General features: G+C 45.7%; 1 protein-coding gene across 1 annotated transcript in view; it reads left to right on the forward strand.

The window, feature by feature from the left end:
* Positions 1 to 20,267, forward strand: part of LOC112958349 (sodium- and chloride-dependent GABA transporter 2) — a 31,015-nt gene extending 10,748 nt beyond the window's left edge. The window contains exons 6-14 of the mRNA XM_026052174.1: positions 4,244 to 4,378; positions 11,264 to 11,367; positions 14,361 to 14,485; positions 15,036 to 15,148; positions 15,791 to 15,928; positions 17,300 to 17,402; positions 17,881 to 17,981; positions 18,426 to 18,596; positions 19,800 to 20,267. Coding sequence (XP_025907959.1) covers positions 4,244 to 4,378; positions 11,264 to 11,367; positions 14,361 to 14,485; positions 15,036 to 15,148; positions 15,791 to 15,928; positions 17,300 to 17,402; positions 17,881 to 17,981; positions 18,426 to 18,596; positions 19,800 to 19,919 — 1,110 coding nt within the window. The 3' untranslated portion in view covers positions 19,920 to 20,267. The remainder of the gene's footprint in view (positions 1 to 4,243; positions 4,379 to 11,263; positions 11,368 to 14,360; positions 14,486 to 15,035; positions 15,149 to 15,790; positions 15,929 to 17,299; positions 17,403 to 17,880; positions 17,982 to 18,425; positions 18,597 to 19,799) is intronic.
* The last annotated feature ends 2,338 nt before the right edge of the window (positions 20,268 to 22,605 follow it).

Below are 22,605 nucleotides of genomic sequence, written 5' to 3' on the forward strand. Positions count from 1 at the left end.
AGATCACAGTCTTCCAAAGTGAGGATGGAGATTTTCCTGTTTCTTGCAGCTGGTCCTAATGAGGCCAGCTCCTAATGAAGTCTCTTCCTACGGTTGCTTATATTCTCCAGTAGTAAAGAACTCCCTTTCCTCTTTTCCCTTTCCTTTTTATTTTTATTTTTTTTTTCCCACACTTGTCACAACAGAGGCTTTTCTATAAATGCTTCTGGGAGGGATCTGTGTGACTGTGTGCCATCCTGTCCTGTCCCATCCCTGTCTCCTTCCTCTGTTACAGTATGCCATTGTCATTTGTACTGAACACTTTTTAGTGTTAGAAGAAACTAATCAGTTCTTCTACCATTTCTTGACCCATTCCTAACCAGCTGTGTCTGGAGTCAGCAAGAACAGATGGAAATGAAAAGGTTTAGTATGTTACTGAAATGTTGTCTTCTCAGCACGCTTTGAACAAGACACTATATTTGTTGGGGTGTTGGGTGTAGCTGCATCTATATCTAATGAGTGATGRTGTGGATGTTAGCAGTTTCTCCTGCTCCCAGAATGGCCTGGGACTATGAAATACAAAGGGGAAATCAAGCAGCTTGCAAAGCTCATGTTTTTTGGTTTCCATGGAGTAAAATTAGAAGAAAATAACAASTACTTGCTGTGGTGGCCTAGTAAAAGAAAACAGAGGCAGTATAAYAGCAGCAAATACAAAGCTAAGACACAGTAAAGTGTGGGAAATGCAGAGAACAAACCCAGTGTATTTTAGACATAAAGTCTATATTGAATGCAAGTGCTTTTAACAAAAATGACTGGTGAGGCTGAAATCTTTTTTCCATGAAAAGAGAGATATTGTTTCAGTAAAGGAATTGCATCTAAGGGAAGTCCATAAATTTATCATCTCTMTATATATTTGCTAAAAATTATGGCTGCAGGGATACCAGCTAAAATGATGGCTCTGGAGGTTACAACTCATTTGGCAAGGGGTAACTCAGTCCTGGGSATTTACTTATGGGTTGGCGATAAGAACAAGTTGAAGTCACCCTACTCAGAGCAGCAGCAGCAGTTTGCATCCCCTGACACAGGGACTGCCCATCTCCAAGGAGTACACACAGATGCAGAAGGTTGTCACAGATGGAATCACTTTGCTGAGGCATGTGGATCAGCTTCAAATAAAACCTTGGATGTTATTGACCAGCGTGTGATGGAATGACCATACTGATCCTGGCAAGGTTCCTAGTGATGTAGTTAGTGCTAACAATGCCCTCAAAATAAAAAGGTTGGGTCTAAGCCAGTCATTGAGTAATATCTTATTGGATCCAGATGTTCATATTGTTAGATAGGAGCTTGGCACTCTTAACCCAAGAAAACATTCTCCAAATTCAAGCCTTGGGTGTCAGATGTGAGTGACTGTTGACTAAAAAGCTTAGCACACTAGTTCTTGCAAGATGTAAAGAACACCTGAGAATTACCAAGATCTGAATCCAAATTGTATGCCCCAGAAATACTAGTCTGTGTTGTGAATTTCTAAGACTGTTTTTATCTAGGGATCCAGTTGAGAAATTGAAACYTGTCATGCTGAAAGAACATGTGCTTAGTTTCAAAGGTAATAGGTTTTTTTAAAAAGAGATTTTTTGTTTTAATCTTATATTCTTTCATGAATTGAGAAAGATAAGACTTGCATTATGTAATTTTCTGAAGGAAGAATTTGTTTGTGTGGTAAGTACATAGATAGTTTTTAAACTAGTAGAAGCCAGCACAGAAAAGCTCTAAATTGAAGCCTTCTTGAAACTTTTAGAAGTGAAATGAATGGTGATGCTTGCCAGTGTAGAAGAACACCATGCTTGGATTCCTCCCATGTCCAGGATACTGGTTCACAGGGATAGAGCTTCACCACATCTCAGGTGATCATGATTGTCAGCAAGTAGACATTTTTCACCTGCTTCCATAGCATTACCTGAGAGAGCTGTGATATAAGTAAGTCTGGACACATGAAGTGCATAAAGAACTTGGAGCTGCAGACATTGATGATAATATAGTGTTTTCATTTTCAAAGATAGAACATCTTGCATATCTTTCTCTTCTTCTGTATGATAAAATTGAATCACCAAAAAGCATATTTCTCTAAGGAGGAATAGCCTCATGTACCAGTACGAGTTAGGGATTGACCTGCTAGAGAGCAGTTCTGCAGAGAAGGRTCTCAGTATCCTGGTGGACTACAGACTGAACGTGAGCCAGCACTAGGCCCTTGTGGCCAGGAAGGGCAATGGTATCCTGGAATGCATTAGGAAAAGCAGTGACAACAGTTCGAGGGAGGTGATCCTTTCCCCCTACTTAGCCCCGGTGAGGCCATTTCTGCAGTGCTGTGTCCCCAGTGCAAGAGAGATGTGGAACTACTGGAGAAAAAATGTCCTACTGGAGTCCAGTGTAGGGATATGAAGATGACTGGAGAGTTTTTCATATGAAGAGAGGCCGAGAGAGCTGGACCTATTTGGCTTAAAGAAGAGAAGACTGAGAGGAGATCTTATCAATTTGTATAAATACTATCAAGAGGATGGGGCTGGACTCTTTTCAGAGGTGGCCAGCAATAGGAAAAAAGGCAATGGCAATGAAAAGGAAATAGACACAAACTGAAGCACAGGAAGTTCTACCTGTGAGGAATTTTTTGAAGAACTTTACTGCGAGGATTGCAGAGCACTAGGACAGCTTGCCCGGAGACATTGTGGGTCAAGAACTGCATTCCAATGTGAGGTGCTTTGGATGTTGCTTTTTTCATGCGGAGCAGACAAGAATCAATCCAGAAGGAACCTCCTTTTGAATCATTATTTAAATCACAAGAATTCTCAGGAGGTAGAGAGGTGACCATATTGTCCAAAGAGATTATGCACTTTCTTGATAGTACCTTTTGTAATGGGGAAGTTACTGTAGATGTAACAGAATCTGTGACCACTGCTGTGGATTTTAGGTGAATTTTGAAATGAGTCATTCTGGATGATTAGACAAAGATTAGAAATAGATCATTTCACATTATTATGTATTGTAGTTGCTCCAGAGATGAGATTTAGCTCTTTAGCTTCTAAAGCTGAGAAAAGAACTGTAAGGTAGCGTTAAGGTGAGGAGTTCTGATACAAATCCTCACTAAGCACATTGATACAGGAAAAACCTGAAGGCACGTTGACATTTTTTTTTTCTTTGCACGATACAACAAACTGAACAACTTTTTTCAAGGTGGTCAATAAGTCTTGAAGGTACAGGAGCAACACGAAAGGATTAATGACACTAAYGAATTGCTGAGGAGACTGCATCCGCCCTTGGGCATTGGTTTCTTTTTACAGGAAACATCAACAACAGTGTGCTGTTGTTGTGGAAGGGTATGGCAATCAGTCAGAACAGTCCTGAAAGAACCCCAGTAATCCCCAAATTGAAGGTTATATTTACCAGACGTGGAATCCTTGCAAGGATTAGCTGATACCAGCCCACAACATTCCTCAAAGGAATGCAACTACTTTGCTAGAGCAAGGGATTTCAAACATATCTGAAGTAAATCTGTGTTATCCATGGGGCCAATGGAGTAAAAAGCAAGAGGACACAGGTTAAAATGTGTTTTTGAGTCTGAGTCCTTGGTAACAAGTCTGAGATGGGCTGCCCTACTCTCCATGAAACTCCTTTGTTGAGTATTTCTTTGAGTGTGGGTCAGTCAGGCAATATCTGTGAGTCATTCAAGTGGAGAGCTGTAGGCACAAGCCAGTTGTCAGTCCTGAATGGGGGCACATGAGTATTGTCTTTAGTGGTCCTTTAACAGCAATAATGTTTCAGGGTCTATCACTTATCTGTATGTTCCTTCACACTTTCCAGTAAATTCTAAGAAAAGACTTTTGATGACTCAGGCCTCTACTTGGGGTAAGGATTTGCAGGTGGATACAGATGGCAGGTTGTTAGCTGGTGCAAATAGATGTTACCCTGATCAGTTCTCTGTCTTGAACCTGGCTTGTGGTCTGAAATTGCTACTGGAACTAAGAAAGGTTTTTCTTGCCCCAGATSTGTTATGATTTTCCTCTGTGCATGCAAAAGGGAATTTCTTTCTACAAGAGACTAAAGGAAGATGAGCAAGGCATCCGGGTCAGTTCCTTGACACTGCCCTACTTCCAATCTCCTTTGAGCTCTCTTCCCATTTCCTCCTGGGAATAGTACTCTGCTCCCCACTGGCASCCTGGTGTCTCACCTTGCTGTTAGCTCACATGTGCTCCCTTTTTCCTTCTCTCAGGTGGTGTATTTCACGGCCACGTTCCCGTACCTCATGCTGATAGTTCTGCTCATCAGGGGAGTCTCTCTGCCAGGGGCGTCCCAAGGAATCCTGTTTTACCTTTATCCAGACCTCAGTCGCCTCAGAGACCCCCAGGTAAGGTGGAGGAGGGATTGAATGGCTGAGCTGCTTGAGCTGTGCTTGGAGGGATGCAGGTAGCTTTCCTCTTAATTTTTCTTCTCATTGCCTTTCTTATGATTTCTTCCTTCTCTCTCCTCCTCTTCTCTCCACTCTGTGGACATAAGGTCCCAGAAATGGACCTCTTTCCAGAAGGAAGGTGACACTGTATGCTGCCAGCTCCCTTCTCCAATACCCTGCTGCCCTCCTCACGTCTCTTCCCCTTGTTAGAAATTCCTGCCCATTTGACTGGAGGTTTGGTGCCCAACTGCCACTTTTAATCTCTTCAGGACAAGTTATTCCACGTTAAATCCTGGCTCCAGCTGAGCTGCTGTACCAGCCTTTGTGTGAAGGCACTTCCAAAGGAGATTAAAGGGTGCCTGCCTGGAAAATAGGCCAGCAAAACCCTTCATAACCCCATTAACCCTTTCTGATGCATCTCCAGACTCACCTTGGTGGTTAGCTTTGCAAATGGGAGCATGAATGCTGAGGAAAGAACGGCTCCAGCTGAACTTGCCCTCTCTAATGCTGAGAGTTGGATCCTTGCAGATGTGAGGTACAAGCAGCTGATGAGTCATATGGGATTCCCAATTCTTGCTTGTGCCACTGTTTTGGTATGGTTTTGTGCAAATTGTTTTGACTTACAACTTCCAATCTGAGGACCTACACATGAGTTTCTGCTTTCAAAGTCTTTTTTTTTTTTTTTTCTTTTTTTGTCATGTGAGGTACCCGGGGTTCCTTCTCAGCGTTTTGGAAATCAGTCTTTGGTCAACCATGTGCCCGAGTAATGACTGAAAAAAAATAGTTTTACAGTRTTAGCTTCTCTATTGCTCTCTTTATTTGGCTGTAAATGGAGGTATGTAGGGCTTCTACTTTGTGTTGTGAAGATGCCATGAGGTTTAGAAGGATTTTTCAAAAACATCTAAAATAGTGAGGACAGGTCTATGTTTGCAATGTTTGTTGCTCTGTTCATGATGATTAATGGTGACTTCTGAAATTAAATGCCATTTTGGAATGGCACTGATATGGTTATTTTAAAAAGTCCTATTGCTACTACTATAGCCACTCCTAGGTGGCCATGTTTCTTAAAGGACATAAATTAAATTATTTCAGGCATAGCATGGTTTTGATGGTGCTAGTTCTGTCCTTGATAGATCTGTACTGGCAAAATTTCCTAAATAAAGCCCGAATTTTAGAAGCACAACTTATTTCCAGTCTGAAAAACGTTAATGTGTCGGTGGAAGTGCAAGATAACCCTTCAGAGCAAGATGATCTCTTATCATTGAGTTGGGGAGGAAAAACTGTTTTCCTCTACCTGACAGGCCGAGAAATCCATCATTCTCTGATGGATGATCCTCTTTGACAGGAGAAAAGCAGGGATCAGTAGAAGTCATCACTTTCCTACAGTGTGATTTAACCATCCAACTAAGTAGGGCTGGAGGTTTCTCTTGACTTCTTTAAGGTTGTCCCACAAGAGCGAAGGGAAGTGTTAGTGCCCCAGGTCTGATGTGTGTACACGACTGTGCCCCCCTCTCTCTGTGCAAGGACAGCATGACTCCTGCTAATCAACCAGAGGCCAAGTCGCTTATAATTGGTTTGCGTCTACAGTAATTGGAGAGTGGTATTTGTTTATCCACAATCTAGTGGTACTTGAAAAAATGCAAGACTCTTTAGTGCCTGGGAAAGGATCCTAGAAATAAAAGGAATCATCTCCAATTTAAGTCTTATGATAAGGAGATTTAAAGGGAGGTTTAAGTGAAGGGCAAACGATATACAAGGTGACAAAAAGATAACTGCCTACAAGTATATGAAAACAAACTTGAAAAGAGGAGATGAATTATTTAGTAGATACTACCAAAGGAGGTGCATCTGAGCTGTGATTGAGTATCAGAGGATCAGACTAGGATGTGGAAGTCATTACTTTTCACCTGCTGAATGACCTTGGACAGAACCTTGAAACTCTGTGGTTTGCCTTATAAAAGAGCTCAGACCAGCTGATTGATGATAGTACCTTCAGGCCATAAAGTCTATAGATTCCCTAAATATTCCTACTCTTTTGTTTCTCCACTCTACAAAATGCTAAGAAATAAAATGTTAAATACAGTGCATTTGATATATAAGTAGACCACACTATACAGGGCAGCTACTGAACAAAAATAAACCAAAAAAAMCCACAAAACAACAAAAAAAATTAAAAAGTCTCATTTTACTCAAACAGGTAAAGATAAAAAATACTGAATTTATTTTGAACTATATTTCCTCCCTCCTCAGTTGAATTTTCTGTACACCTGAAGGTTACAACATTCTTCATATTGTAGCTCATGTTTTAATAGCAAGTGGATCATAAGGATGTTCTTCCATTTCTTCTTTTGATCATCCCACCCTTTGCAATAACTCTGTGGCAATTTTATCAACTGCTTACTTCAGCAGATAATGCTGGGGATTTGCTGATGTGATTAAAGGGAGAGGTGCAGTGTGATCCAGTAGCGGGAAGCTGAAATGAGGGGAATTCAGATCAGAGATAAGACTTTAGGGTGGGAAATGTGTCATTAGAGCAACTTTTCAGGCACTGGCAGGCTCTCAATCACCTGATGCTTTTATACCAAGATGAGACACTTTCTTAATGGACAGGTCTGAGAGAGAATCGATGGGCTCGGTGCAGAAAGTGCCGACTGGGGCTTTGGGCTTGTGCTAAAGAGAAGAAATATAAAAGCCCCTTTTCATGGTGGTGTGATGAACCTTTCGACGCGTGGCTTGTGCCGGAGCAGCCCTGGCTGTGGCGGCCATGTTGTGTGAGCAGCCCCAGGAGGCCGGGGCGGCGCTTGCGTCTTCCTGGGCCGTGACCGACTCCGTTACACGTGGCCCTGTGTCCGTGAGGGAGTCGGGTCAGGGTCCCCAGGCCCCYTCCAGGCTGCTGCTGCCCCGGCCAGCGTGTGCTAAGGCTTCCCAGCAAGCGGCGGGGCTGCCTGGGGGCCGGCTAAATATTATTTTGTTCCTCATCTTTGTTTTTTCACAGCATGAYGCCCGCGCTTTCTCTGCCTTGGCGGCCTCTGAGGGCACCTGCGTGTTTGTTTCTTGGGCCGCAGACTGCTGAGGCCGAGGGGGAACACGGGGTCCCTGGGGGGCGACCGGCACGGAGGGACATGGTGGCTCCTGCTGGGCGGCCCTGGGCTGGCGCGGCTCCTCTGCGCTGGGGCAAGCACAGCTGTGTTTACCTTGTTGGCCTTCCCCCCCCCTCCTCCTCCTCTGCACCAGCATCTGTGTTCATACGGCGCCGGCATGTGAAAGTGGGAGCACTCTCCTCATGTGCGTAAATATTGGGTGCTGGGGCGTCAGCTGAGGTGCCCTGGGCTAAATTCAGCCTGGTGCCCTTCCCCAGCATTGGTCCTTGGAGAGACAACTCGGGCATCTGTGGCCGGGTGCTCTGCCGTGTGCCGAGCGCGCACCCTTGCACCTTGTGCTGACCGTCTACCCACATCACTCCCGCTGGCCCATGGGGACACTTCCCAGCACGACACCCTCATGTGATATGTGACATACCTTCGGGTTCAATAACATTTTGTTCTCAGAAGGCTTTGTGCGTTGTTTGTGAATGCTTTGAGATCTTCCAGAGGAAAAGATCTGTTTTGGTACAGGGGGTTATAAAGTGYATGTAATAAAGCAAATATTGCTGAGAAAATTAAGCAGGGTGCAGGGAGGAAAATATCCTTCTATAGGTCATAACCATCTTGGGTAACTGCAGCTCAGGTCTGAAAGCTTTGGTTAAAAACAGAGAGTGGGAGGTTATTACGAACCAGAGCAAACAACACATTCACGGAAATTGAATGATGAATTAAATAAACTAGATGGCCTAGAAAACTGCAGGCAACTATCAAATCAAAATGCCCAGGCTACCAGCGATGATGGTGAAGTCTGAACAACAGGATAAACTACACCAGTCTGTTGGGGAACAGTGGCTGGAGCACAGCCACTCACTCTGATCTGCAAGCAAAACCAAGCCCCTTATTACTGKTGTCGGGTCCCTTTAAACAGGGTGAAAATATTAAAATGAATATCAGAAGCTGTTGATCAACAGCACAGGAGGAAAAGGTATGGGGGCTTGGTTTGAAAAAAAAATCTYCTGAGTGGTTACAGAGAGAAAAGAACATTTTGGAGAGAGAATGATTTTTTGGGAAAGACAGTAGGGTGGCATGATCTTTGACCGCAGATCTTCAGTAGCTTTTTAAAATGGGAAACAAAAATGCCTGCAGCCTGAGCTGGTGTCCTGAGTCATGCTCACGGAGTGGGACCATAAGCTCTGTAAGCTCTGTACTTCTATTTGTACTGGTTCAGCCAAATGGGAAAATGCGCTTAAACAAGTCTTCCATTCCCATAACAGATCCCTTCGGGATGAGCTGCCCACTCAGCCTGAAGTTGCTCCATAGGTGGTATGTTGAGCAGAAGCAGGCATCTGGACTGAGGAGGATGCAGAACACATGCTGGCCTCTGCTGTGCTGTCAAGGGTATTATTGCTGGGCTATAGGAACGASTCGCTTTATGAGCCATCGAGCTAATGAAGCCTTGATATTTGGCTTCTACCATGTCTAGCAAAGCAGCAGTTATTTTTTTCTGCCCTTAGGATATTTCTCATGTCTCTTACTTCTGTGATTTATCTGATATTTAATGATGGCTGACTGTTCCTCCCKGTAGCTTTTGTCTCAGCTGGAATGCTGATTTTCTGTCTTTTGCCTGTTTCCTGGCAATATCATGAAGTCCATAGGCAACTGATATCACCGGGGTTTCTACTCACTGTTAAATCTGATTAAAACTGTTCAACAGGGTCCAGTGTTATGACAAAGGTGGGCAGGGAGTTTAACTTCATCAATCTTGATATCTCAACAAATTGAACTAAAAAGACTCCAAAAACCATGGGTTGGTGGGATTCAAGATATAATTTGGTGGAAAAAAAAAAGAGCTCCAATAATGAATACCAAAAGAAAACACAAACCTACTAAAACTTTCCGCTTTGATCTATCAAAAAATGTTGCAAATGCAACAATGATATGATGCAAAAAATTGTTAATGCAAAGGTGTCAGCTGGTCCTTCTGACCTGAAAGGCTTGCTTCGCCCTAAAAGCAGCTAAAAAGTGAAGACTATAACCTGCCTTTCTACAAGCACAGTATTTCTTTAAAAATCACTTCCAAAAGGACTTTGACCCTTCCAATATTCTTAAAATGGAAAAAAATGATTAACATCTTGCTCTCTAAACCTCCCTTCCCTGTCCTGTCCTCCAAAACTGTAAAACGTAGTGAGGCCAACTACTTTTTAGAATTTCTCAGTGCCCAGAATTAACTGTTCCAGTTCAACCTTGTCATCTGTTTCTTCCCATTTCACATATGAAAGGTCTGAACTCATTCCATGTGTAGTAGTGATCAGTCTTTTCATTGACTGAAAAGAAGGTGGGCCTGAACATCAGCTGAGTTGCTTGCAGAACAGTCAATGAAAGCGACTTCATCAAAGTTAGTCCTAACAATGTTTAGGACTTTGCCTTCTTTCCTTACAGATCGTGTTGTTGGATCTTGCCTCTGCAGCTGTGCGTAGGGAGAGGATTTGTTCTGTGCAGCTGTTCTTGAGATAAAACAGAATTTTGAGCTAAACAAGAGGTTTAACATCTCTTTAGAATGACCATCAACTTAGGAAGAAGAACACACATACACACACACACACACAGAAACAGTGATGGTGATTGAATCACATAAATGCTGCGAGACACTATAGTCTGTAAGACACTGCTGGCATATGCTTCCCACTGATTTCCATTCGCCTCAAGTGGAATCATGGTGCTCACCTCTACTACTGCGTGTGGGAAGAAGGGTATGAACTGAGATGCCTTAGCCAGATGCAAACTCTTTTCTCATTGAAAACTTCCCRGTAATACTTTCCTTTTGCTTTTCTTTCTTGACTAGCTTCCCTTTTATCTCTAAAAGGTGGCTGCATGTCAGTTTTGGCTGAATGATTGCATTATCCACAGTTTTAAATCCCCTGTGTAGCCATAGAGAAAATGATGCTATACAATAGAGGATTTAATTAATAATCTTTGTCATTGTTTCTTTCCTCACTGGTAATTCCTCCTTTTGCTGTTCTCTGCTTCTGCAGACGGTGGCCGTGGTTGCATCAGTGACTACACACAGCTAGASTTTCAGATCAAATTTGGCATTGACAAATGTCAACCTCTAATCACTACCTTGTGATTTTGACAGCAAGAGTGAAGTTCAGAGGGGCCTCGTGGGACTAACATCATTCTTGTGTTTTCTTTCAKGAGCTGTCCTACCTTTGCAGGAAACTCAGTTTATTTCTAACATTTCCCTCCTCCACAGTGAACCTGTTTTCACATTTTGGAACCTTTAAAATCAGGTCTTGGCGTCATGGGCCTCTATCAGGAGCCACCTGATGGGAGAAAAAGTCTACACAAATAACCCGCCTCCCATCTGCTAGCAGAGGACTCCTTCAGCTCTCCTGGAGCAATTTCATTTGGTGTCTCTGTTGCTACTAGGAGGTTCTGGAGAATCACAGTATACTGTAAATTTGATCAAGGAAGAATAAGATGATGAAAAGTTAGATATTTTGTGGGTTTCACAAGCTCTTGGTGCATTTCTTTGCTTGTTGCTCTCACCAGCATATGATGCTTTGTTGACTGGCACCAYGTAGTCGAATCTAGTCCTAGCAAAGACTTATGTAAATATTGGGATTTGCTGACTTCCTAAGCACTGACCTTTCTGCTGGTTAAATCAGACCCCAGGTCTCTGCCTGTTCACATTGGTGTACTGCCTGCATTTTGTGCTGGCCTTCCCTTTTTCTTATCTGTATTTTCATCTCCTTTCCAGGTCTGGATGGATGCAGGCACTCAGATCTTCTTCTCATATGCAATATGTCTGGGATGCCTGACAGCTCTGGGCAGCTACAACAAATACCACAACAATTGCTACAGGTAACTGGAACACAACTCTACAATCTAGAGCCTTTCCCAGACATTAGTGCAAATTGACTGATCAATTGCTGGTGACAGCTGGCCATTTGAGGTGCCTTGTTTTCCCTTTCTACTCAAGGCATAAGGAAACTCTTTCCAGATGTTTTCTCTGTTCTTTTTTTCCTGATGCTATATTGCCCAAATACAGCTCTCTATACCCAGGGGGAACGCAAGCAACTTTCTGGCCATAGCATGGGTCATAAATTCCCTCTTCCACCCCAGGTGGCAGCCATCAAGCAGAGATCCTTCACTCGTTTTGTGATCTTGATCTCCTCTTATTAAAAATGAGTATGAGTAACTGTTGAAAAAACAGAGCTGTAAGAGCTAATGGTCCTGGACTGGAATCTTTTCACCTTGTAATTTATCAGTCTTCCTGTTAGTTCAAACCTCATGTCTTGCACAGTCGTCAGTGTTTTTTATTCCCGTGGGCTGTCTCTGGCACATGTAAACCTGCAAATATAGCCTGCTGTGCACTCTTCACATGTAGGGCTGCCCTTTGAACAAAGATTGACCATACTACCAAATTGGAATGGTTGAATGGTTTAGTTGAAGTTGTCCGGGGAAGGCATACTCATTTCACTGCAGATATGGCCAGTATCTGGAGCTCTATCTCCAGAGGCAAAAGGCCAGTGGAAGTGAAAAGCCCAATAAAACTCTCTACGTCTCTTCTCATCATCTTTTGATGGAGTTCCTGCTCTTGGCCCTGAATTCCCCTGCGTTTAAATTCTAATTTGTTATCATTACTGTGGAAGGTCTGAGTGGACCAGGCTACATGGTCCTTGCATCTTTCTCTTTGCCTTAGAAATTTACTCCTACTTCTCCAACAGTAATTGGGCAGAGCCCACTCTTCCTTTTCATATCCTTTCTCCCAAACTCTTTTTGAGAAAAAGAACTGTGGCATTGGAGGTAATAACAGATCTGGCTCTGACCTGCTGCATGGCTTTGGGCACTAACCTTCTGTTTCTCCAGTCTGGATGTGCAACATGGAGATGACAAMAAGGACTGCCTAGCACCAATGTTATAAAAAGTTTCTGTAACTCCAACTGAGAGATTTTATAGAAAGGAAGGCGATGTCTATCTGCASGAAATTCTGTTCTACCATTCAGTTATGCTAGTGAATTTGTTTCTTGTTACAGTGTCACACCTCTGTCCATCCTTGTTCTGTAGGTATGGACCCAACTCTAATGAGTCTGTCCTGTATTTTGCAGCCTTGGTCTGTGCAGGAAGACAGGGCCAGTTTTTGAGAGGTAACGGTGTGGTGCTGCACTGAGCTGCTGCAGGCTAGATGTAGCCACTGGTGACCTGGAAAAAGAAAGAGATGTGGGGAGGAAGGACCCTTGTCCATGAGGCAGTTCTCTGAGATAGCACCAAATGACGTAGACTGTTTCCCCTCCTTCAGGACAGTAAGGACAATCATTTGGGCTTGGAGCATTCCCTTTCTGGTGGAAATCTGAGCATCACTCTGATTTTTTCCCATGTTACTGTCCACCATGACAACCCCTTCCTACCTCCCAGGTGACTTGAGACCACCTCCCTGCCCATGCCTCTCCCAGAAGGGTTTAAACTTTCATAAATTCACCTGGGGGAAAGAACCACCAGGAAGGAAGAGGAACTGTGTGAGGTAAATGGGTGCTTGAATAAACTGGTTGAGGGAATAATTTGGATAAAGAGTAGGTAGTTTCTAGCAGTTGGAGGAATTAATTTCTGGTGTGAGTTTCCAGCTGGATTTGTTGACCTAGGCAGAGCGTGATCCTCTGCATCGGCAGGGCAATCCACTCTGGAGATCGCTTTCAGCCTCTCCTGCCTTAGCAACTAAATGAAAAGGTAGAGCAAAGATGTTAGGTGCTTTCTGTTAGGTGCAAAGATGTTAGGTGCATCTCTGGCAAAGCAAAGTGCTGTGTTTTGGAAGGAATAACCTGAACAATTTGCACAGTTTGTGGGCTTTGCATGATCTGTAGTCTCTCCAGAAATGCTTGCAGACAGTAACAAATCCAGTTAATGTATGGGGAGGAGCATAAAACCAAAGAAAATGCTAGATACCTTGATGCAGAAAAGCACACTGGATTTACACAGCAGCATTAAATGAAGTCAGAATAGGCCTTTATTTTAACTACTGGAAGTATGTGTTCAGTTTGGTTCAGAATCTCTTGGAAGGAAGCTGCAAATTTTGTTGTTGTCCCTAGGCTGGTAGTCATGAGAGGCTTAGAGAGATTGGAGTGTGAAAATGAATCAGATGGATAAGAGATTTTTAGTTTATAGAGTAGATGGATAAGAATGAAGTGAAACAGTGACAAAAAAAAAAAAAAAAAAAAAANTGGTTCAGAATCTCTTGGAAGGAAGCTGCAAATTTTGTTGTTGTCCCTAGGCTGGTAGTCATGAGAGGCTTAGAGAGATTGGAGTGTGAAAATGAGATCGATGGATAACACATTTGTACTTTATACAGTAGATGGTTAAGAATGAAGTCAAACAGTTGAAAAAAAAAAAAAAAAAAAAAAAAAGAATAGATCACAGAAAGTAAATGGGATGTCTCCATTTATCTTTTTCTCATAATATGAGAACCAGGAGATATCTAGTAGTGCTGGCAACCAAAAATTAATAACGTTTGGAAAATCTATTAAGGGAAAAAAACACTCTTGGCCAAAAATAATCTCTAGGACTTGTTGCCACAGGATATCAGAGGAACCAGGAGAAAGAGAGAGGGAGGGCAAAAACGATCAAACATTTAAATGGGTCACAAATCTATCTCACAAGCCAACAATTTCAATTGAAAAAAAAAAAAAAAACCAAACCAAACCCTTACACTGCTGTTAGTGGGGGCTTTCCCTGGGGATTCCTGTGTGCCCATCTTTCTGCAGCACCCAGTGCGGAGCAGGTGCCTGGGCCAGGGGGACAGGGCGCCTGCAGCTTGGGCTCTCACCTTGCTCCTGGTTGATGTTGCACCTTCTGCTCCGCAGGGACTGCGTGGCGCTCTGCTTCCTCAACAGCGGCACCAGCTTCGTGGCCGGCTTTGCCATCTTCTCCATCCTGGGCTTCATGGCGGGGGAGCAGGGAGTGCCCATCGCCGAGGTGGCCGAGTCRGGTGAGCGAGGGCCACGGAGGGGCGGGCACGGCTGCAGGGTACCCGGCCATGTGCAATGGCCATGGTAGCTGCAGGCTCCCTTCCAYGGGCAGCTCCCCTCCTTGCCTCGGAGAGCTCTTGCCAGCTGTGAGATGTATACAAGCACGGCACCTACTTCTCTCCTGGATGAGGGGGTAATGGGTCTGCAAAACGTGTGTGCTGGCTTGCTCTGTGCTTCCAGGGATTCAGAGGTTTGCTCCTGCTCCCAGCCCTCCTGGTAGTGGTGCAGCCATTGCTTGCTGTGCTTCCTTTCCCTTCCCTTCCCACTGCTCTTCTTCCAGTCCTGGAAGTGGCTGGGTGTAACTGGAGCAAAAGGCTGCACGGGCTGTGCCTTGCACTAGGGCACTGCCCCACGTGGCTCTGGGCACATGGGTCTCATGCTGCGTGCCAGCCCTGCTGTGCTGGTGCTGGCAGTGATGCTGCTTCCCCATCCCCAGGCTGGGGTGCAAGGCATCTAGGAGATGCCAGATCTGCTGTCTGCTGCCTGCTTTAAATGCCCTTCTCCTCTCAGGGCCTGGCCTGGCATTCATCGCCTACCCTCGGGCTGTCGTCATGCTGCCCTTCTCCCCGCTCTGGGCCTGCTTCTTCTTCCTGATGGTTGTTTTGCTGGGACTGGACAGCCAGGTAAAGGCATAGGGGATTTTCTGCAGGATAGCAAGCATCTCCCCTTCAAGCTGGATGCAAACAGATGCAGCTGGGCTGAYGGAGAAGACACATGGGAGTGTGGGGAGGCAGATCCTGGGCAGCAGCTTTCCCTGCTGAGAGCACAGTGATGTGCCCAAGCAGCTATGGAGGATCCATGGCCAGAGACAAGGGGGAGGCATGAGGCTTGGAGAGTTTCAGCYGTTTGGTAAGGGTTGAGGCCACTCGTAGGCTGGGCACAGGCCTTTCTGCAAAAGGCCTTTCTACAGGGATGTGCAGAGGCAATAACTGAGGTTCTGGAATCAGTGTAACTATCTCAATGTGGCCCTGCACTGAGCCAGTTATGAGGACTCATCCCCACACAGGTAGTTAGCSCCATGGCTGCAGTGCTCAGTCAGGTAACAGTGAGAATTGCAGGGCTTAAGATAGTTGCCATGTTGCAGTTTCCAGGTCTGCTCATGCTCTTTGAGCACGACCTGAGACRCAGAGAGCACCAGTGGTTCTGTCTGAGATCAGTTTTGTTGGTTCCTCCTGGCTGAGGGGAGCCTGTCCCAGGGGTGACAGGCAGGGTTGCATTAGCCCAGAGGGATGAGCTGATGGAGGTGGTGACCCTGCTCGTTGCAGTTTGTCTGCGTGGAGAGTCTTGTCACTGCTCTGGTCGACATGTACCCCACCATCTTCCGCAAGAAGAACCGCCGAGAAACCCTCATCTTGCTGGTGTCCGTCCTCTCCTATCTGGTTGGCCTGGTGATGCTCACAGAGGTATTTTGGGATGGGGGAAGAAGTGAGGAGTCTGCACCCTCCTCCAAGCATCTGTGGGTCCCTCGGTGGGTGTGAATCCCTCCACCAGTGAGCAGTGGCTGGGTGGATTGGGGTCCTGGGGTGGTGGGCTAGCTGGTGGTCCAGCTGGCTTGTCCAACTGCATGGTGTCTGATGGGAGAGGGCTGTGAGCAGTGGACCTGGGCTTCCCARGGGGTGGCAGTCCTCTCCCATTGCCCCAAGATCATGATGCAACCCATCATGCTGGTGGCTCTTGGCTCCTCAGTGAGGTTTGGGCCACTCAAGCATCTCACCACTATATGGCATTAAAGAGCCCAAAGTGTATTTTGGAAAGGGCATATTGCATTGTAACTATGAGCTGTGCCAACACAAATCCTTCCCTTTCCAGCTGGCATTTGGAATTTTCCCTTCCATTCCTGACTGCCTATGCTATTTACATGTGCTAAAACATCCCTGCACCTCTTCTGCCTCGAATGATAATTAGAGCTCTGGGCAGGTGATATTGAGGTTGAGATTTATCTTTTCAGCTGGCTAAAGCTTTGCAGCTGTAGCCTGTTGCATGATTGAGAGAAACCCTTGCTCCTTCTCTTTCCTACTGGRTGGAGCTGCATGAAAGCTGGGATTAGGAAACTTGATGGATTCGAGTATCCATTACAGTGATTTCCTGTGCAATACCCTCTTTATGAAGTGTGATTAATTACCTGGAGTTAAAACTRTTTTCATTGAAAATCTTTGACTTCTCCTGAAAGTGGGAGGGATTGATGCTACTATGATGGAAATAAGAAAAAAAATGATTTCCATTTGGGCCTGATAATGTAAAAGTAGCCTTTGATGTTGCATCTGGAACTTTGTGTCTGGCTTAATTATGAACCTCTTTTGTAGACTGGGTTGCAGAATTGAGCAGTGAAACATCCACTCGCTAGCCTGTGAGCTCATAGCAATAGGTGCTTGCGAAATTGCACGCACATCTATTTTCCTGTGCAAATTAGAAGGCTGAATTTGATGAGGTGCATTGTGTCTCTTATGGGCATCTCCTCCTCCCCAAGGATTTTCTTTATATCCTGTCCTGAAATAGCCTCTGATGGTGACTTTCCCTCTCCTTCTCTGCCCTGGAAAGAAGAGAGAGAGACCCCGGAGAGCAGGGAGGTTTCTGGGGCTGCTGCAGGTCTCTGTTATGGTGTGAGCACAAGGGATGTAACTTTTGCTGTTTCCCAGAGAGAGATAAAGGGCCTCTAGCTCAGGGGAAAATGTTGAGTTTGATTCCTGCTCTGGATGGAGCTCTTTGCTTGTCCCTCATTTCTTTCTTTTCTCTTCCTACCAATCCTGCCTTGCTCCCTGTTTGGCCTTTCCCAGGGTGGGATGTACGTCTTCCAGCTCTTCGATTACTACGCTGCCAGTGGCATGTGCCTGCTCTTTGTGGCCATCTTCGAGACCCTCTGTATTGCCTGGGTCTATGGTGAGTAGGAACCGGTGCAGGGGGTACCCAGCTCTGGTCTCTCATGTTCTTGCTTGGTTCAGCGTCAAAATGCTAGCCCACAGCTGCTCTTGGCAGTTGCTTCTCAGTGTAAGGCAGCCTGTTGAACCTTGTTTTGGTACCTGTGGACTCATCTGTTGGGGATCTTCCCTCYCTGGGGAATCTGCTTGGCTTCAGGTCCTAGTTTGGTGATACTTGCTAAGGGGCTGGCYGTGGTGACCTACGTGCTATTCTAGGTGATTGAATGTTATTCCAGGATGCAGACTGAAGCTTGCCACATCCCCAGTGAGGCCCCCAGCATGGCTGCCAGCTGTCCTAATGTAACTGCATGTCTTTAGAGGAGCTCCTGACCAGTGGTCAAATGGGARCCCTGCTTACACAGAGGTCCTCCCCAGGAGGCACAGACCACATTGTCCTTTTTGCTTGGGAGTGGTGAGGCATAACCTGCCCTCTTCTGCAGGTGCTGAGCGTTTCTACAGTAACATTGAAGACATGATTGGGTACCGGCCGTGGCCAGTCATCAAATACTGCTGGCTTTTCATCACACCTGCTGTTTGCCTGGTGAGAACCTGCGGGTATGGGGCTGGACATCTGGGAGATGGGTAGAGGTGGGTGCCTCTGAGATGTGGACATACATTCATACATAAATACACACATAGAAKAGAGATGCCTCTGTATGTAGAGAGGCTGATATGGTCTGCCCTTTGGGTGCCTGTTGCTCTGCAAATGTCTATGGCCTGCAGACCATGGCATAGGGCAGAGCAATGGGGACCGACTCAGTCTAGTGCTTGTGCTTGGCCGAGCAACTTGCTTCCATGCCCAGTGCTAAGCCCAGCGCTAAGGTTCATAGAAGCAAAACTGGTCTATGTCTCCTCAGTTGTTCTGGGTGCTCTTCAGTGCAATGAAACTCCCTGTGGAGGTGCAGAGTTGCCAGGAAGAGCCTGTTCTGATTAACGGTGCTTATTTTCTTGCTCTTTTTCCCTTGGCTTCATCCGCCACTGCCAGGCAACTTTCCTGTTTTCTCTGATCAAATACACCCCGCTGACCTACAACAAGAAGTATGTGTACCCATGGTGGGGAGACACCTTGGGGTGGCTGCTGGCCCTGTCCTCCATGGTGTGCATCCCACTTTGGATCATCTACAAACTCTCCACCATCAAAGGCTCCCTCAAAGAGGTAAGGCTAATGCTCTGGACTGAAGGTATGTGCAGAAATCCAGTCCTGAAAGGAGGTTGTTTGTGTGCTGCAGGTTAATTATTAGGGAGACTAGATTTAATTGACTCAATTAATTGAGAATCCATTGCTATAACAAACTCTTGGCTTTACTGAGTTCTGACTGGCGGGCTGCTCAGAGCTGCCTGTTGCCTCTTGGTGCTACTTGGTTATTGCTTCTGCATGTTTGCATGCATCATCAGGAATCAGCTCCTTAAATGGTGAGCACAGAGATGATATCCAGTGCTCCAACTCAGTTTGGAGGTTGCCCTTGACTCAAATTTGAAGGCTTACTCCAAGGAAACTCCAGATCTCATAAGCGCTGCAGGCAGGGTCCTGGCACTGAGACTCTCCTCCTCTCTCTCCAGCTCTTCTGAGTCTGAAGGGAGGAAGTGGAGGGAATTACTGCGTGTCTGGAGTTGCTGTTGCAGCATCAGTGGTCTGGTACCTGCTTTACACACAGAGTTGCTTCAGCCTGTGTGCTGGCTGCTGTGGGTTTGCCCTGTGAGAGCAGTCACCCAGCAAAATAGGTCTTGCTCTAGACATGGATCCTGTCTCTGCTGCAGTTTACTGCAGGGGAAAAGAAGGTTTTGCAGAAGGCCTTAATCCCCTAGGTCTCATCCTTTCTCTGCCTCCTGCAAGTTCTTAGCCATGGGTTGTGACAGCAATGGGACCATGATCCCTGGGGCTGATCCAATGGGACCCTGATCCTTCTGTTTCTGGCTACTGGAGCCTGCAAGGACCATGCTGTGTGATATAGGGCAAGTGCTCCTTGCGCACATGTTGGCCCAGCTTAAGCCAAACTTGAATGCACAGGCTTTCCCTTTGCAGTGTGTACTGAAGCAGGGGATGACCCTGAGAGGCTTGGCACTGACCTTCACTTGAGCTGCTTTCTAGTTGTGGCCAGGAATAGATGGGTGAACAAGCTTTCCCAGTGTCTCACACCTCCCACGTGCTCAGTGCTCATGGTAGTGTGGTAATTACTTCAAAGATCTGTGCGTTCTCAATTGCTGAAGTGATGGCTGCCTCCATTGCAGGATGCCCTGGCTTTTAGGGACAGGACTTGCAGCCCTTATACCTGAGTGTGTGATAGCAGTGACTGGGAAGGGAGGAYCCAAACTGCCTTTTGTGCTTGCAAGATGTTCAGTGCCTGCGTTTGTCTTCCAGAGGCTCCGTCAACTCACCTGCCCGCTAGAGGACTTGCCTTCCAGGCTGGGCACGGGACAACCTCTTCCTTCCACCAGAGCTGGTCTCCTAATGCTGACAGAGCTCGAATCTCACTGCTAGGACCAGTGTGGCTCTCCTTCCCCCGCTCCAGGATGGTTTTTGTACAGCTTTTACCACCTGTTGGATAACACAAAGATTCTTCACTCACCAAGGAGAGAGGGACTTCTGAGCTGAGCTCCCTTCCTTGGAAGATTTGAAGAGATGAGGAAAAGGCTGCCATGGAGATGCCTTCATGGGCTGTGGAGTTAGCAATGCACCTTAATCCTCTCCTTGGAGAGCACTCTAAAGAAGCAAATCAAGCACTGCTGATCCTGAATGCCCCTGGCCTTCCAGTGGGCAGAAAGGAAGGACTGATCCTAAATTGGAGAGTGTCAGACGTGTCGCTCCTATGTGGACTTGGGGAGCTTCTCTATTCATTCCATTAAATCCTTGGGGTTTTTTTCCCTCTAGAATTGCTCTGTCTCAGCTTTGTCTTCTCTGTTTCCCTTGCTGACGGCCTGGGTAGGCCGGGTATCAATGGAGTTGTATGAGGGGTCTTTTGCACTCGTGCAGAGGTATGGGAAAGTGGCCAAAGAGTAGGAGGCCTGGTTAGGGTGGAAAGGAGAATAGGGAGCGCTGACTAGGAGGCACCCTGTAAGCAGTAGGCCTGGGATACTTAGGTGGAGAGTGTGATGCCACCTTCTGCTGAAGCCATTGCCAGCTCCCAGCAGAAACAGTCATGCAGCTGATGAGTCACTGGGCTATTCCTGGGGTCTGAGAAGTGTGTGGGTTTGCATTTTCTTCGTGCAAGTGGAGAATGATGGGAAACTCTCCCTCATCCCCACAGGTCTATGTCATTTTTGTGCTGACTGGCTTCCTGGTGCTTTAGAGACAGTTATTTTGGTCTTCCTGCATATGGGAGGGCTGCTCTGTTGAAATGGGATCAGCTTGCCATGTCAGCTCATACAAATGGTCCCTCACTTACAGGCTGTCCAGGTAAAAATAATCAAAGAGCTGACGTTTTCAGTGGTGTAACCTCAGTATCCGAGGAGGGCAGCCAGAGGACATGTAACCCCTGGGAGCTGGGTAACTCTCAGGTAACCTTTAGAAAGCCGAAGTCTAGGAGGAGCTGACTGAGAGAAAGGCCCTTGGCTTTCAGAGCACACATGGACCCTGGTGGGTGCTGACGCATGGCCCAGTCTTCTGGGAACTGCTGGGAGCATCCAGTGCAGTGAAATTAGARCAGAAATTAAAAACAATCCATGCAATTAGCCACAAGGTGGCCTCAGGACTTCACCTACTGCTGGGAGCGCAGCAGCAAGGTGCAAGATGAAGTCCTCCCTTGGATTTGCAGCTGGGCAGATGAAGGACACTTAGGAGCACTGAGGGTGGCCCAGGCTTCCTGCCATCCATGTGCCGTGCTGTATCTCAGCATGGGGAATTGTGGAGGATCCTGCTTTCTGCCTTGCTGGGTATCCAGGGCTGGGATCCATAGGGATCCTAAGTCTGACTGGTAGATGCTCTGGGCTGCTGTGGGAAAGGGTTCAAGAACAATTAGTGAAGCTCCTTTTCTCTGGTGTGGTGTCGGCTCTTACTTTTCACAAATGGAATTTAACAGAAGTTTTTCTGTTGTCTTTTGTGTGTGTGTGGGTGTGCATCGTATTAGAAGCTCCAGTAGCAGATATTTTTATCCTTTAGAATTCTAAACAAACCATATTTTCATCTCCCAATGGGGAGAACATCCTATAGATATTTAAAACCTAATAGAAAGCATCAACTCTTCACAGCTAGCTCCAAAATATGGGTGGTTTAGAAACTCTTCTGGGCTGCATTCAGGCAAAGTGGGAGTTGGCCTTGCTCTATTTCATAACAGTCTTGTGTCCAGTCAGTTGGGCACGTGCTCTATTGATCTGGTTATATATGAGACGGGAAAACTCCCAAGCCCATATTCCTGAATGACCTAATTGCTGTCAAGTTTAAATGAGACAGATAAGCAAGAAAACCAAATGTTTTGTAGGACATTTTGAAAGAACTGGGTCTTATTTGTTAAAAAAAAAAAAAAAAAAAGCTTAGGACAAAGTATTGGGACCTCTGATGCCCGTCTTGAAATATGAGTCAAATATATTCTGTGTTATTTATTCACTGAGCATTTTGAAGTGAAGCTGAATTCAAAATGAATCTGAAGCTTCCAGAAATTACATTTTTTAAAGCATTTTTAAGACCCCCATGGTTAGATCACAGCAGTAGCATTCACCAGTTTACAGTAAGGAATTTTCATTGTATTAAACATCAGTGATGCTGCTCTTTTTACAGTCTATGGAATTTACCATTACTCATCCCTTCTCTGTCTGGGGAGGCTCTGACATCACTTTAGCTGGGAGACATGCAGTTCTTGGAAATATCCTACCTTCAGAATTCAAAGTCTGCTTCTCAGCTTGAGAAGTGAATCCATTAATTTGAAAGAAATAGAGGTGATTTTTTCCTTTGTAGATTTTTTTTGTTTGTTCCAATGGAGAAGTTTGCATAGAAATTTAAAAACCCCTGAGATACTGACCTGGGTCGTTAGTACTTGGAAAGAATGTCCGACCTTTCCATCCATCTGTTCGTGAAAATTGTGCTCCGTTTTTCCCACACTGCAGTGTTTGCGTCAGTGGTGCCTGGGGAAGAGCCTCAGTGCTCTGACCAGCCAAAGAGACCCTGGTGATGCTGCCTTTGCCTTTCATGGGGGAACAGCAGCACTGCTAGCAGAAGCAGAGGCTTTACGTGT

Source organism: Nothoprocta perdicaria, unplaced genomic scaffold (genome assembly GCF_003342845.1).
Source record: "Nothoprocta perdicaria isolate Ctin4 unplaced genomic scaffold, notPer1 scaffold_84, whole genome shotgun sequence".
Lineage (NCBI taxonomy): Eukaryota > Metazoa > Chordata > Aves > Tinamiformes > Tinamidae > Nothoprocta > Nothoprocta perdicaria.